This window comes from Acinonyx jubatus, chromosome B2 (assembly GCF_027475565.1).
Source record: "Acinonyx jubatus isolate Ajub_Pintada_27869175 chromosome B2, VMU_Ajub_asm_v1.0, whole genome shotgun sequence".
NCBI classification, from domain to species: Eukaryota; Metazoa; Chordata; class Mammalia; order Carnivora; family Felidae; genus Acinonyx; species Acinonyx jubatus.
In genome coordinates, this window is record NC_069385.1 from 120,274,160 (window position 1) to 120,289,230 (window position 15,071).

General features: G+C 50.2%; 1 protein-coding gene across 1 annotated transcript; it reads left to right on the forward strand.

Moving 5' to 3' along the window:
* The first annotated feature begins 9,269 nt into the window (after positions 1 to 9,269).
* Positions 9,270 to 14,836, forward strand: POU5F1 (POU class 5 homeobox 1). The gene is made up of 5 exons (XM_015062767.3): positions 9,270 to 9,749; positions 13,084 to 13,204; positions 13,524 to 13,654; positions 13,977 to 14,135; positions 14,320 to 14,836. The coding sequence occupies exons 1-5, from the start codon at positions 9,345 to 9,347 to the stop codon at positions 14,584 to 14,586; spliced, it is 1,083 nt and encodes a 360-aa protein (XP_014918253.2). The 5' UTR covers positions 9,270 to 9,344; the 3' UTR covers positions 14,587 to 14,836.
* Positions 14,837 to 15,071: the final 235 nt, after the last annotated feature.

Below are 15,071 nucleotides of genomic sequence, written 5' to 3' on the forward strand. Positions count from 1 at the left end.
GTTATGATCTCATGATTTGTGAGTTCAGTCCCACATCAGGCTCACTGCTATCAGTCAGCCTGTCAGCGCAGAGCCTGCTTCAGATCCTCTGTTCCCCTCTCTCTGTCCCTCCCCTACTTGTGCTCTCCCCCAACCAAAAAAAAAAAAAATTAGAAAAAAAAATGTTTTAAGGAACACCTGGGTGGCTCAGTGGGTTGGGCATCCGACTCTTGATCTCAGGGTTGCTAGAGAGTTTCGGCCCGTATTGGGCCCCACACTGTGCTGTAAGCTGTATGTATTTTTTAAAAAATGTATTAAAATACCCTACTAGGTGCTTTTTGGGGGGTAGAAGAATTATCTAGAATCCTCTAAGGCATTCTTTCCTCATTTTTATACATGAAGAAAGTAAGGCTTGGTGAGTTAAAACCTTGTCCAAGATAGTACATCTCATAAGAATTATCAATGAGGTGCTTGTTAAAAATAGATTCTTGGACTTCCTCCAAACCTCCTGAGACAGACTCTGGAGAGGAAAAGCCTGGAAAACAGATAGCCCAAGTGATTCTTAGGTTCTAGCAACCAAGGGCTGTAGCAGCATAGGAGATGGTTTGAGGCCAGAGTAAGGGTTTAATGTGGCTGGTGGGTGGAGCAGAAGGGAGAAATGAATCTTCCCTTGACAATAGACAGTCCCAGGAAGACTCTGGGACATGGAACAGCAGCAGGAGTACAGAGATGCTCAAATATTCCTCTTCCAAGTTGGTCAAATGAAGGCAGGGAGTAGTGGGAGATGAAGGTAGAGAAGTCAGTCTTTGAGGGGCCCTGTTTAGCCTGCTAAGGAACTTGGAAGTCATCCTGAGGACAAAAAGGAATCCTTGAAGGAGCAGAAGAGTGGTATGCAGTAAGATATGTGTTTCCAGATAGATCACTGATTGTATCAGGAGGGCAGATTTTAAATGGTTAAGACTGGAGAGAGAGAGAGAGAGAAGCCTAGAGAAGGGAGACCAACTGGAAAGACTCTGGCTATAAGCCAAACAAGCCATACTATGGGTTGGTCAGTTTGATGGGAATAGAGAAGAATGTCCAGATTCAAGAAATAGGAAGTGAAAAATGGGCAAGGTTTGGTAATTGTTTGAAAGTAGGAGGTGTTGAGGGAGGCAGCAATCTAGGATAAGTACCCACGTAAAATACACTTGCTGATTGTTTGGGAATACCCAGTTCTGCTATAGAAGACAAGAAAACAAATAGGATGAATAGAACTTATAAGAAGTGTTGCATGTGGGTAAGTAAGTTAGTAATCTGTGAGACACGTTAGATGTTGACAAGTAAGTAGAATGTATTTCTCTGAATTGAGATAGAAAGGGAGGGAAGACCCAAACAGGCAATCATGGTATTCATGATACTCTAAATATATGATGCATCTGAAGCACTTGATATTCAGGAGGATTCAGTTTGACAGGACAGATGCACATCGAATAACCTAGAATTCAGGCTGTACGATCCTTCCACCCAACTTGTACCCAATCCTAAATGTATTAACCTACCCCATCACTTTCCCCTTACTCCTTGCTGTGTGTTTTACATTTATCCAATAAACCATGTGAGTCAAGCATTTCAGTTTGGTCTGTGAGCCTTTTTATTCTGTGACCTCTGGGATAGCCTCTTAGTACTGCACCAGCCAGCTACCATGGCATCAAAGTAATTTCCCACACTACAACCCAGCTCTGACTTGAGTAAGTGGGTAGATTAGATGGTGATGCCACCTACCAGAAATATAGGATGAGGGTCAGGCTGTTTTATGCTGGAGGCTAAGAATATGCTCAGTTTGAATGTGTTGAGTTTGAGGCAATGTAGGACATTAAGCCAAGATGGCCAACAGGTGGTTGGATATAATGATGTGGAGTACAAGGATTTAGATATTGGTAGTCATTACTATTTAAAGCAATGAGCTTGGATGAGATCCTGTGGAGAAACAGTTTTCCTTCCCACTCTTCACTCCCCATTCCCTTTACCCCCTCTTCCGATGCCCTAAAAATAGTCATACAGCCTCACAGTAACCTTGTGGGGCCATCTCATGCTGATGTCTGTTGAGAGATAAACCCTTTCCACCATTTCTTTTCCCTCAGTGATGTATTCTGTGCAATAGAACTTCATAGCTCTTTCCCAGCTCAGCACTGGGTAGTTCACATAGGAATTCTCAAGTTACTTGGATGACCAGTCTTTCTTACGGTGCTGCAAGGAGGGCAGGTGGGCAGAACCCCAGGCATCTGGGTCCCAGGCCAGGGTCCAGGGGCTTGGGAGAAGCTGATTCTCACCAGAGCTCATCATTCTAAGCACCTTGTCAGCACCTTGTCATCATTCTAAGGAGCATGATGAAGCAGAACAACTAGAGCCCAGGTGATTGATTGGGGCAGGGGTGAGGTGGTGAAGAGGTGTGAGGAGGGTGGGGTGGTGGTGGTGTGGCTGTGATGGAAGACTCAATACAGTTCTAAAGATATGGAGCTATGCATTCATTATTGTTCAACTTTATTTATTTATTTATTTATTTATTTATTTATTTAAAGTTTATGTATTTATTTTGAGAGAAAGAGTGAGCATGAACAGGGGAGGGGCAGAGAGAGGGAGAGAGACAGCAAGAGAGAGAGAGAATCCAAAGCAGGCTCTGTACTGTCAGGGCTCCCTGCTGCTCCCTGTCCCACTAGTGTGTGTGACTATAGCCCAATGCAGGGCTCAAACTCACAAACCACGAGACCATGACCTGAGCCAAGACCAAGAGTTGGATGCTTAACTGACTGAGCTATCCGGGTGCCCCCTATTTTTTTAAATTTTTAATATTTTAATTTTTTATTTATTTTGAGAGACAGAACATGAGCAGGAGAAAGGCAGAGAGAATGAGGGAGAGACAGAATTCCAAGTTGACTCTGCACTGCCAGCACAGAGCCTGACATGGGGCTTGAACCATCAGCCATGAGATCATGACCTGAGCCGAGATCAAGAGTCTGACACTCAACCCACTGAGCCACCCAGGCACCCCTGTTCAACTATTTGTTAAGTTTGGGCACTGAATAAATATGCTGAGCACCCTAGACACAGCACCTTTTCTGAGTTTCTGATATTATCTCCTCCTTCTTCTGAGGGATTTTATCCCTGACTCCAAACCCGACTATGTACCCAGTGGTGCCAGAAAGACTGGATATTAGGCATTGAGTATTGGCAAAAGTAGGACATGAGTATAACATCCCTGCCCTTGCTCCAAATCCAGAATCTGGGAAATAACTGGCCTTTTTCTGACAGAGTCACCTCCCTACCCTCACCAGCAGTTCATAGGAACCCTGGAGACTGGTCAGAGTCTGAAGTGAAGTATACTTCTAACTTATGTATTTTTTTTCTTTTCTTTTCTTTTCCTTTTCTTTCTTTCTTTTTTTTTTTTTTTTTTTATCTAGTGAATATCTGAGGGTCTACAAGTGCTGTTCATTTTGCATTACCAATAATAAACATTACGGTACTTGAATTCTTACTGATGGGTTTTACATGAACACTGGCATGGGTTCTCTCATTGGATCCTTACTTGTTAAGGTAAAGACTATTATTATCTCTAATTCCCAGATGAGGAAAGTGCTGCTTAGAGTGGCTCATTTATACTTGCCATGGGCATCATAAGGAGCAGTAGCATTTAGATCTGAGATTTAAGCAAGATGCTGTGTTGGGCCCAGTGCAAAGTTTTCTGCCTTCAGGGAGCCTCAGTGTGGTGAGGTGTATAATGAATGAGGACTCCATGTAGTCAGTACCATTACTGTGGCATGAGCAATGCATGCTGGGAACACAGGAGGAAGCCACTTGCTGCAAAAGACAGAGGGTGGGATGCAGCATGACTTTGCTGGGATTCATGAGAGAGAAGATATGTCTCTGGGAGTGAGTGAAGGTTAATCAGCTGGAGAAGGGAATTTCAGGCATTTTGGGAAGTGGTGGGATTGGAGGTGGAGAAAGCCACTGTTTGGCTCTCCTGTAACTTTGGAGTTCGGAGCTTTGGTATTTGAGTCACACATCCTGCAGACAATGGTAGTCTGTGAGTTAGGGAACCAGAGCATCTGGGAACACTGGCCAGGACTTCCTTCTCAGCACACTGGAATCTTTCCACTCCAGCAAAAGCAAGTCTAGAAAAAGCAGAAGTACAGATGGGGAGAAAGGAAAAGAGCAATCCTTCCTTTTTTTTTTTTTTTCCAATGCTTATTTATTTTGAGAGACAGAGAGACACAGAAAGACAGAGGGAATTCCAAGCAGGCTTTGTGCTATTGGTCTGATGTGGGGCTCGAACTCATGAATTGTGTGATTGTGACCTGAGCCAAAATCAAGAGTCGAACGCTCAACCAGGCACCCGAAGAGAAATCCTTCCTGACCCAGAGCTGCATCTACTCACTCCAGAAATACCTGGCAGCTGGGGTGAGGCCCTGGCCTAGGATAGGAGTGATAGGTGTGCACTGATCAGTGTGTTAGGGGATGGGGGGTGCTGAGGGCACTGTGGGGAAGGGTGGGAAAGCAGGCCTTTCAGATAACCATTACTTCCATCACATTACCTGTGTGTCTTTTGAGCATAGTTCTATTGCTGATCATTCTGCTTGCCTTCTCTCATATGTACTTGGTGAACCCTTTCTCCACTTGGCCTTCAAGTTCTGAAGGACAGGGCATGACCTGGCATCGAGGATGCGTAGTACTTTGGCAAGACCAGAGGTGGCAAGTTCCCTGGTCCAGGTCTTTTGGTCTCCTTTGCCACTGCTGCTCCCTGTTCCACTAGTGTGTGTGACTATCTGTAAAGCCCCTGGAAAGGAGCTCATTGCACATGTGGGGCCCTTGGCTCCTGTCCTCTAGCAGTACTCCAACTAACCTAGTCAAGGGACAGGCTGCCTCTGAACCCTGAATCTCTGGGACCTCAAGCCACCTGTTCCCAGGGGATGGGACTGCTTGGAGCCAGAAGTCTACTGAGATGCCCTTTGACATCAGAGGCTCTTCTGACAGAGGCTCTTCTGTCTTGGGGATCACCAAGCCAATGCTAGGTCTCTGCAGGAGACCCAGAGAGCAGGCCCAGGGAAAGGTGGAGGAGGGTTCAGCTGGTCTGTCAGTGGCCCACATGCCTTCACCTTTCAGAGCCTGCTTGTTCTAAGCTCCCGTCCCCAACACACACACAGTCTGGATCTTCTGTGGGCTCCTGCCTTCTATGGTGATCATTGTGGGCGCTGCAGTGCACCTTTCTCTGGAGAAGTGGAAGAAGGGTAGCAGGTATGCTCAGAGTATTAGAGCCGGGAGTGACCATAAGGATGTTTTGACATCCCTCTCACTGGGAGGCTGAGGCAGGGATTTAAAGAGAGCAACTGAAGGTATATGAAAAGAGAAGGGAGTAGGTTAGGATTTTTGTTTCCTTTCTAGCTTTGGGCTTGGGTGTCTCCTTCCTAGTATACACACGAGCGTGCGCGTGCGTGCACACACACACACACACACACACACAGCTCTGTTTTCCATGAGAAGTTTTGCCTCCTGAAGCATGTTTCTTGTAACCTCCCAAGCACTGAAAACCAAGTCCAAATTGGCCTGTCAAAATCCTCCTACATAACTTGATCAGACTTGATGGGAATACCTGCCAGATCTCCCAGGAAGGCTGCTTGGAGGTGGGAGATGGGGTGCAGAAAGGCCAGTTGCCAGCTGGCAACTCACTGAGTTCCTCCTCTCCTACTCCTCCAACCCCAATTTCTCTTCACAAGTGCACAGAGACAAATCTATATTCCCATGGCAAAGAAGTGATAAAGATGGATAGGAGGGTGTATGGGAGTGGGGCAGCAATTTTATGTTCTGGCTGGAAGGACACGTAGAGTTCATTTAATCCAATTCCTCTTTATTAGGTGAGGAAACTGAGGCATGGATGGAGGAGGTGCCACTGGCTGGGAAGTCAGAGCCAGGGCCAAGAACCCCGCTCTACAGACATGTAGTTTACTCCTGACTACTTCTCCCAGGCTCCCACCCCTCCCACTTTTCCCACAGACTACAACCAGCAAACAGGCTCCTCTATTTGAGGTAAGTGTTGGACTGGGGAAAAGAAGACATCAGTTTGCACACCTGGGGAGAGATTGGAGGATCACTGTGAGAAGGGCAGGTGGTGGTTTACAGCCAGGAGTGGAATATGTATACATTGAGATTAGGGAGATAATCTCTCAGAGTGGGCAAAGCCTGAACCCTTCTCTCCCCAGGCCTCCTTGCTTTCTTCTGCCTACAGATTGACAGAACCCTGATATCAAAATAAGTGGTTTGCCATGCTGGTGTAGAGCAAGTCTCCATTGGTCTCCATCTGAGCCTTTCAGCTGTTTTTCCCAAACAGCACCCCCATGCCCCAGCAAGGGGATGGTTAGGCTGACACCTCTTTGCAGCTACACAGCCAGCCACGCCTGAGGAGTGCTGGACCTCAACTGCCCTTCCTGAGTCTCCAGGTGGTGCCCTGAAACCAGATACTTGTCTTTTTCTCTGTGCAGACATTTTCTCTTCTTGACATTGCACTATAATAAAGGTGTATGTGGAGAGTTTGTGAGCCTAGTCCTGAACTGATTTTTGGGACTTGAAGTATTTTAGTGACTCTCTAATATCCAGGAAAGTCAAGCCTGGTCTGATGACTCAACCTCGCTTCCTGTCTCCTCTAGGTCAACAACCCTGGGCTGCCCTACAGACGCTGGCTGGCAGAAGGGCAGCCCCCTACCCTTCAGGATGAACAGGAGGGTGGAGAAGGGGAGGGCAACATGTCTCAGCCTGGGTCAGCCCTGAGAACCCCAGGAGGGGCTGGCTAGGACTCCAGACAAACTTAACTTGCCATTAAGGTTCTGACTCAGACTCCAGGCAAGCACAGGGCTGACCTGCAGCAGAGGTACCACACAGGCCAACAGGGATCCCAGCACCCGCTCCTCTTCTGGTTCTCTCTCTGGAATGAGTCTCTTGCCCAGGCCAGAGACACCACCTAGAGCAGCTACAATTTGTAATCTAAAAAACAAGAGGGTGGTGTTGAGTGGGAAAATTGGGAAGTGTTTGAGGAGTCGCTGCGAAGATGGGCAGCAGGGACTCTCTGAACTCGCATGGGGAGGGAGGTTTCTAGAGAGTGGTGAGCTGAGAAGCACTGGTGTTGGGGATTTCAGCCAAGTCTCAGGACTGCCCCTCCCCCTCCTCAAGGAGGCTGTCTTCTTGGCAGACAGCAGATAGATGCATGACAAAGGTGCTGTGATGGCTCTGTCCTGGGGGTGGGGGAGATGGCTGGGGAGGGGCCCCCTTCTGTTCTAAAGCACGTCTCTCCACCCCCATCAGGCCTCTTAATCTATCTGCCTTTTGGGTAGTTAGTGGCTTAGAGGTGAATACAGTTCCGGCTCCACTGCCCTGCTGCCCTGTAGACCTGCTAACAGACCTATGGGAAGTGTTGAAATGCATGCACACAGTTAGTTGTACAAAATGTACATATAGATGGGCACATGAACAGGGTTGTGTTATATAGACTCAGTGGGGAAAAAAAGAAAACAGGCACAAAAAACTCACTGATACCAAGGTAAAGACAGCTGGCTACAGGTAGAAGGGCCCCCACTAGGACACCCAGCCCCTCAGAAGGCAGACACTGAGCCACTGACCCCAGCAAACAACCACAGACAGGGGCGAGCTGAAGAGATGCCTTAAAGTTGGCAGGGGTCAGTGTCAGTGTCCCTAGGCTCAGGATTCCGACCTTACAAGCTGCGGATAACTCTGATCCAGTCCCCCAATTTACCCGAGTGCCTCCACTTAGGGCAAGTTTGAGGATCCTTGAGGGTTATTCTTTTGCAAACAGAATCAAGCACTAGGCCAGCAGTGTGAGCCCTGAGGACAGTCAGGGAAGTCCAGAAAAATAGACCCTGGGGGGAGAGCTTAGGGCTGGCTTCCTGTACCCCCTCCCCAAATCGCTTTCCACCTCTTCAGCATCTTTCCACCAGCCCCACTAAACAAAGCGGATCCCTTGGCCTGGGGGTCTGGGGGAGGGGTAGATGACAAGGCTGGACGCCTGAGTCCTCCAGAGGAAGGGGAGCAGGATACCTAGGTCCCAGCGGGGGGTCCTGTCTGAGGCTCAGGCTTTGAGGGGATTGCAGGGGGATGGTGTTGCTGGAGTTCTTTTTAGCTGCTCTGAGGGGGATTCTGTGTGGGGGATTGGGGCTGGGGGTTGGGGAGCAGGAAGCTGTCCCCAGGGGAGCCATCCAGGCCCATTCAAGGGTTGAGCACTTGTTTAGGGTTAGAGCTGCCCCCTCTGGGGACTGGGATTGTCCAGCCAAGGCCATTGTCCTGCCCCCTTCCCCCAGTCCCTTCCAAGCTTCTTTGAACCTGAAGTCGGATATTTTTTTCTCCCCAGCTCTCTCCTTTGGCTTTCCCCACCCAAGGCCTGGGGCTGGAGGCCTGGGCTGGGGAGGGGGAGGAGGAAGAACAGCCAACAATGGGGCCAGATATTCGGGTCTCTGATGGGGGGGGGTGCCAAGGAGGCTGATGTGGGGCCCCACAGTGGGGGGCCTCTGGGGTGTATGTGTCTGATCCCTCCGTCTGGACAAAGGTTAGAGAACGTGGGCCCAGTCAGTCCAGAGTCCGGCCCTTAGAAAGGGAAGTAGGGGGTCAATCCCTGGGTCTAGTAGGTAAGGGGGCTCTGGAAGGGAGGCCTTGTCTGTCAGTCTGCCGTTGGAGATGGGGTGAAATTCAGCAGGCTTGGCAGATAGGTACAGGGCATCTGTGGCTTTGGAGTGACTGAACCTGGCCAGTAATCCGGATGGGGATGTCAATTCCCCCTGGGGGAATTGGGCAAGAGGGAGGACTGCAGGGGGTGGCTATTAAGGAATGGAGGGGTAGTTACGGCAGTCCTAGGCACATACACACTCAAAAATGTTTGAGGAGCTGAGAGGATGGCTGTGCACCAGGGAGGAGATGGCGTCAGTGTCTCTGAAGAGGGGTCAAGCACCTGGGCTCCTGAAGAACCGAGAGGAAGTATCCAAGTCACCCAGACAGTTCTGAGGTGTGCAGAGCCCCAGAGGGGGCAGGCAGCCTGTTGCGGGTTGGAAGTGAAGGTCCGAATGAGGGGCCTGCATCAAGGGTCTGGGGCCTTGAGAGGCGCCTAGCTGGAGCTCCCTGGCTTTCCTACCCCCGCCACAGACCACCGCCACCATCAGGCAAACACCCTTCGCCTCAGTTTCTCCCACCCCCACCGCCCTCACCTCCACCCATCCAGGGGGCGGGGCCAGAGGTCAAGGCTAGTGGGTGGGATTGGGGAGGGAGAGAGGTGTTGAGCAGTGCCTCGGAGAGCCCTCATTTTTCCAGGCCCCCGGCTTGGGGCGCCTCCGTTCCCCATGGCGGGACACCTGGCTTCCGACTTGGCCTTCTCGCCCCCGCCAGGCGGTGGAGGCGATGCGCCGGGAGGGCCGGAGCCCGGCTGGGTTGACCCTCGGACCTGGCTGAGCTTCCAAGGCCCTCCCGGCGGGTCAGGAATCGGGCCCGGGGTTGGGCCGGGCGCTGAGGTGTGGGGGATTCCCCCGTGCCCCCCGCCGTATGAGTTCTGCGGGGGGATGACGTACTGTGGGCCTCAGGTTGGAGTGGGGCTGGTGCCCCAAGGCGGCCTGGAGACCTCTCAGCCAGAGGGCGAAAGGGGAGCCGGGGTGGAGAGCAACTCCGAGGGGGCCTCCCCTGAGCCCTGCGCTGCCCCACCTGGGGCTGTGAAGCCGGACAAGGAGAAGCTGGAGCAAAACACCGAGGAGGCGAGTGAGCTGAAACAGGGCCAGAGGGGGTGGCTGGGCTGGCAGGGGGCGGCCAAGGAGGGGGTGGTGGCTGCCTAGGCCTGGAACCCAAGAGGGCAGCAGGCAGAGGCAATGCCCCAGGCAAAGAGGGCTGTGTGGCCTGAGAGCAAGGGCACGGTGGGAACCAGAAGCCAGAATTCAGAGAGAAGGGGCAGGTGAGGGCAGGGCAGCCCCAGGGAGTCGGAAGCTGCCCCAGGCTGGCCTTGCTTCCCGCTTCCCGCCCGGCCCTTGTCAAAGTAGCACCTTTCCACATCCTAGGCCTGGCCTGACCAGGGTCCGATCACTCATTTATTACCAGCCCAGCACTAGGCCCAGCTTGGGGTTTGAGTCCCTTCTCCCACCCTTAGCCCTTCTTGAAAATTTGATCCTTACGAGACTCAGGATCTTGGCCTTAGGGTTAAGTGTGGCCTGAGGGCAAAAACAGTGCTTATCCAGGGTTATTGTTCCTGAAAGTCTAGGGTGTGACTGATTTCTGATAGAAGCTCCTGTTTGTGCTGTGTGTGTGGACGTGTGGGGTTGGGTTTACCTCCCGTCAAGTTTAGGGCTTGTCTTCCCTTGACCTCTGCCTCGGGGCCAGTGAGTCACCATTATGCAAAGTGCACACCCTGGCACCCCCTTGATGGAAGAGGTCCTCCAGGCCATCGCCCAAATGTAGGGTCTGCTGAGGGATTGAAAGACTTCTGGGTCCAGCCCTGCTAAGGACTAGTAAGGATGTATCTTCCAGTCCTCCCAAGAGACAAGTGTAAGCAATTAGAGATCAAGTACTAAGCCTTTAGACCTCACCAAAGGAGGTGTGAGCGGGTCAGCCGACCGAGTGGCCCTAGACTTTGTAGGAGGTGACTGCTGAGCCTTGAATAATAATGGCTGCCAATTGTGGTCCATTTCCTAAGTGCCTGGCTCTGTGCTCAGTTTCTACATCATTATCTCATTAAACCACCACAAAATCTCCCAGGGAGGTATTATTAGCCTATTTCACGGGTCTTAACTACTAAATGATGAAGCTAAGGTCTGAACTGGGGTTACTTTATTTCAATCCTCAAAGTAGGATTTGGAAAAGCCATTATGGGAAGCTGAGAACATTTATAGGTCTGAAGCAGGGACTGAGCAGAAGTTGGGAATGGAAGTTAGCCTATTTGAATATGATGTGATCAGCCTTGGAATGCTTCCCTCAAAGTTTCTAGGACTGCACAAAGGTTTAGCTGCTCTTCTGGCCCTCTTGGCCACTTGCCTTCATTGGAGTGCCCCAGGGCTCAGTCCATCACCCTCTGCTCTATCTACCTTTCCTTCCTCTCATCCACTCTCAAGCTCAAATGCCTGTGGAGAGGACTACCACATTTTATGTCTCCTGCTGGGATGGCTCCATGAAATGCTTCACCCCATCCATCACCCAGTAGCTCAAGGCCCCAACCGGTCATCCTCATTCCTTTCACATTCTACATCCCATCTTTTCGAAGCACAGCTATCTTCACCTTGGAAATAACACCCTGAAGCAATCACTATCCCCTGGTCCCAGCCACCACCATCTATGTGGGGGTTACTGCAGTTGTTACAAGTCATACCCTCATTTCCTCCTTAGTATGTTGTCAACATGTCAACTGAAGTGAGCATCTTATCTGTTTTATTTCCTTTAAGTTTTATTTATATATTTTGAGAGAGAGACTATGACCACAGGGGTGGGGCAGGGGTGGTGGTTCAGAGAGAATCCCAAGCAGGCTCCGTGCTGTCAGCGAAGATCTCATGAATCCTGGGATCACAAACTGAGTCAAAACCAAGAGTCAGATGCTTAATTGACTGAGCCACCCGGGTGCCTCTGGAGTAAAAATTTTTTTGTTTATTTTTTTAAATATTTCTTTGAGAGAAAGAGAGAGTGTGCGTGCATGACCAGGGGAGGAGCAGGGAGAAAGGAAGAGAGAATCCCAAGCAGGCTCCACACTGTCCATGCAGAGCCCGATGAGGTGCTCAGTCCACCAACTGTGAGATCATGACCTGAGCCAAACTAAAGAATCTGACGCTAAACAGATTGAGCCACCCAGGCACTCCTGAAGTGAACATTTTATTTTTTTTTTCATTTTTTTTAATGTTTATTTATTTTTGAGACAGAGACAGAGCATGAATGGGGGAGGGTCAGAGAGAGAGGGAGACACAGAATCTGAAGCAGGCTCCAGGCTCTGAGCTGTGAGTACAGAGCCCAACGCGGGGCTCGAACTCACGGACCGTGAGATCATGACCTGAGCCGAAGTCAGACGCTCAACCGACTGAGCCACCCAGGCGCCCCTGAAGTGAACATTTTAAAATCAGATATTTTACTCTACAAATCCATTCAGCAGCTCTCCGTTTCACTCGCTGACTGCAGCATCCACAAGATCTGCCTTGCTCATCCCTTTCACTTTGTGAACTCCTCCCCTCTTCTCTTTCTTGCATCTTTCACCCTGCTCCAGCCACACAGGCCTTGCCACTGCAGGGCCTTTCCACTGGGATCTTTCCCTTTGCTCAAGCATCAGTTTCTCTTATTTAAAATTGTCACCATCCTCATAGTCTCCCACCCTGCTGTACTCTAATCCTTCACCCTGCTGCATTTTTTCCATGGTGCTTCTACCATAGTAACATGCTGGATACTTATTTGTGTATCCATGTTACAATGGAAGCCCCCTGAGGCTTTTTGTCTAGTTTGGGTAGCCTTTGGTTAATAGAAAGTGTGCAGTAAATCTATTGAATTAATCAATGAGAATCCCTGTATGTCACAAAAAGATACAGTAAAAATAAGGAATAATCAGATTTTTAAAAATGAGCACCAAGTCTACCCATCACTTAATTCATACCTTTTTTGACACCTTTTCTGTAGTGTGTGTGTGTAGGTGCATGGCATGTCATACTCTGGGAGGAGGCTGGGGGAGAGCATATTGAGAATTAGAGACATGTGCCCTTTACTTTTCCAGTCTCAACTGCCTCAAACTGGCATAATAATTGGGTCAAAAAGCTTTTGTGGGAATGAAATGAGCTAAGAGGCAGCAGCTCCCTTCATATAACCTGACAGGTATTCATTCTCATGGAGGCCAGGGCCTGCCTTTCCATCTATGCAGGAATGGTGCTCTGCATCTACCCGATGTGTTACCTTCTGGGGTGAATGATGTTCGTAGATAGGCTACTTCTAGATATTTGGTGGGCAGTCTGGATGCAGATACTCCCACAGACCATTCCTTGGGGCTATAGCCAGGTTCTTGGGGCCCAGGTGGGAAGGGGGATCGACAACTGGTGTGTTTATGTTCTTACATGTCCTCTTCCTTTATGAATGCAGTCCCAGGACATCAAAGCTCTGCAGAAAGACCTGGAACAATTTGCCAAACTCCTGAAGCAGAAGAGGATCACCCTGGGATATACTCAGGCCGATGTGGGGCTCACCCTGGGGGTTCTCTTTGGTGGGTCTCCCTCAGCCTGTCCTGACACAGAACACAGGGACCACATCTCCCCTGGAAGAACATGCCTGAACTTGGGGCTTTTCTTCCTACCAGGGAAGCAAAGGAAGGGTATTTCAGGAGCGGACTCTATCCCCACACATGAAGAGGGTAGAGAGGAAGGGGGAAAAAGTACCTGGACCTTGAATTTCCTCTGGGAAGAAGTGTGACCCTGGTGTGGGATCTCGGGAAGGCAGGAAAAGGTGGGGAGGCCCTGGGTCTTGGGGTCACACAGGTACTGCCTTCTGCCTCACCTTGCTTCTCTTTCCACTGGCTTCCCCAGGGAAGGTGTTCAGCCAAACAACCATCTGCCGTTTTGAGGCTTTGCAGCTCAGTTTCAAGAACATGTGTAAGCTGCGACCCCTGCTGCAGAAGTGGGTGGAGGAAGCTGACAACAACGAAAATCTGCAGGAGGTGAGGGGGGCAGGGATGCTCAGGGGTCTGCTGAGCCTTATCCTGGTTTTCAATGCTTCCATCCATGGCTTCCAGCTCTCCTTCCTGGGGCAATGGTCCTCAGTGGGATGGAGTGGAATTCCTCAGTTCTGGAAGGAGGTCCAGAGTCATCCGTCTAAACCCACCCTTCCAGGATTCTCTCCATACCATCTGCTACAGGTGACCCGTCCAGGCACTGCCCCCTTAGCAATTTGCTCTTGAGTCACTGACTTCCTCGTGCTCTGCAGGCTCAAAGTCTGCCATTCCATCTTCCTCCTTTGTCACTCTCTCTCCACCTCACCAGATATGCAAAGCAGAGACACTTGTGCAGGCCCGAAAGAGAAAGCGAACAAGTATCGAGAACCGAGTGAGAGGCAACCTGGAGAACATGTTCCTGCAGTGCCCGAAACCCACCCTGCAGCAGATCAGCCACATTGCCCAGCAGCTTGGGCTGGAGAAGGATGTGAGTGCCCAGTCCTTATGTGCTCCATCTCCTCCCCAGTCACCACCTCCCTTTCCCTGGCTCTGGTTCTTGTCTTCAAACCACTCTAGATCTGTTGGCTTTGCGCCAAATGACTAAGCAAAGCTAGCCCCACCTCCTGGAGTTCATGATTGATTGTCACTCTACCTTGTATCTTTCATCCCAGGTGGTCCGAGTGTGGTTCTGCAATCGTCGCCAGAAGGGCAAACGATCAAGCAGTGACTATTCGCAACGAGAGGATTTTGAGGCTGCTGGGTCCCCTTTCTCAGGGGCACCAGTATCCTTTCCTCTGGCACCAGGGCCCCATTTTGGTACCCCAGGCTATGGAAGCCCTCACTTCACTACACTGTACTCCTCAGTCCCTTTCCCTGAGGGTGAAGCCTTTCCCTCTGTGTCTGTTACCACTCTGGGCTCTCCCATGCATTCAAACTGAGGTGCCAACCTTTCCCAGGAATGGGGTCCAGAGGAAGGGGGAGAGCTAGGGAAAGAGAACCTGGGGTTTGTACCAGGGCTTTGGGATTAAGTTCTTCATTTCACTAAGAAAGGATTTGGGAACACAAAGGGTGTGGGGGCAGGGAGTTTGGGGGGGGTACTGGTTGGAGGGAAGGTGAAGTTCAAGGATGCTCTTGTTTTTAATCCCCACATCACTCATCACTTTCTTAAATAAAGAAGCCTGGGACACAGTAGGTGGATACTTTTGTCTTTGGTTTGTCCTCCTTTGATTAGAAGAGGAGCTGGGGATACCCAATAGTTAGGTATTAGCTCTCCGACCCCAATGACCCTGAAACCAAGGTTCCATTTAAACTGCTCAGTCACACAATATCCGTGGGAAAGCCAGTACTGGAATCCATTTATTTGTAGAAAGTCCCTATAGGTATGAACTAGTTCTTCAGAGCCTGTGACTTGGAGTCCTGGGGA

Excerpts from the sequence above, each read along its gene's own strand:
- POU5F1 (XM_015062767.3), top strand. The coding sequence starts at position 9,345 with ATGGCGGGACACCTGGCTTCCGACTTGGCCTTCTCGCCCCCGCCAGGC. Across the intron at positions 9,750-13,083 it reads TGGAGCAAAACACCGAGGAG|TCCCAGGACATCAAAGCTCT; the intron begins GCGAGTGAGCTG and ends TTATGAATGCAG. Across the intron at positions 14,136-14,319 it reads AGCTTGGGCTGGAGAAGGAT|GTGGTCCGAGTGTGGTTCTG; the intron begins GTGAGTGCCCAG and ends CTTTCATCCCAG.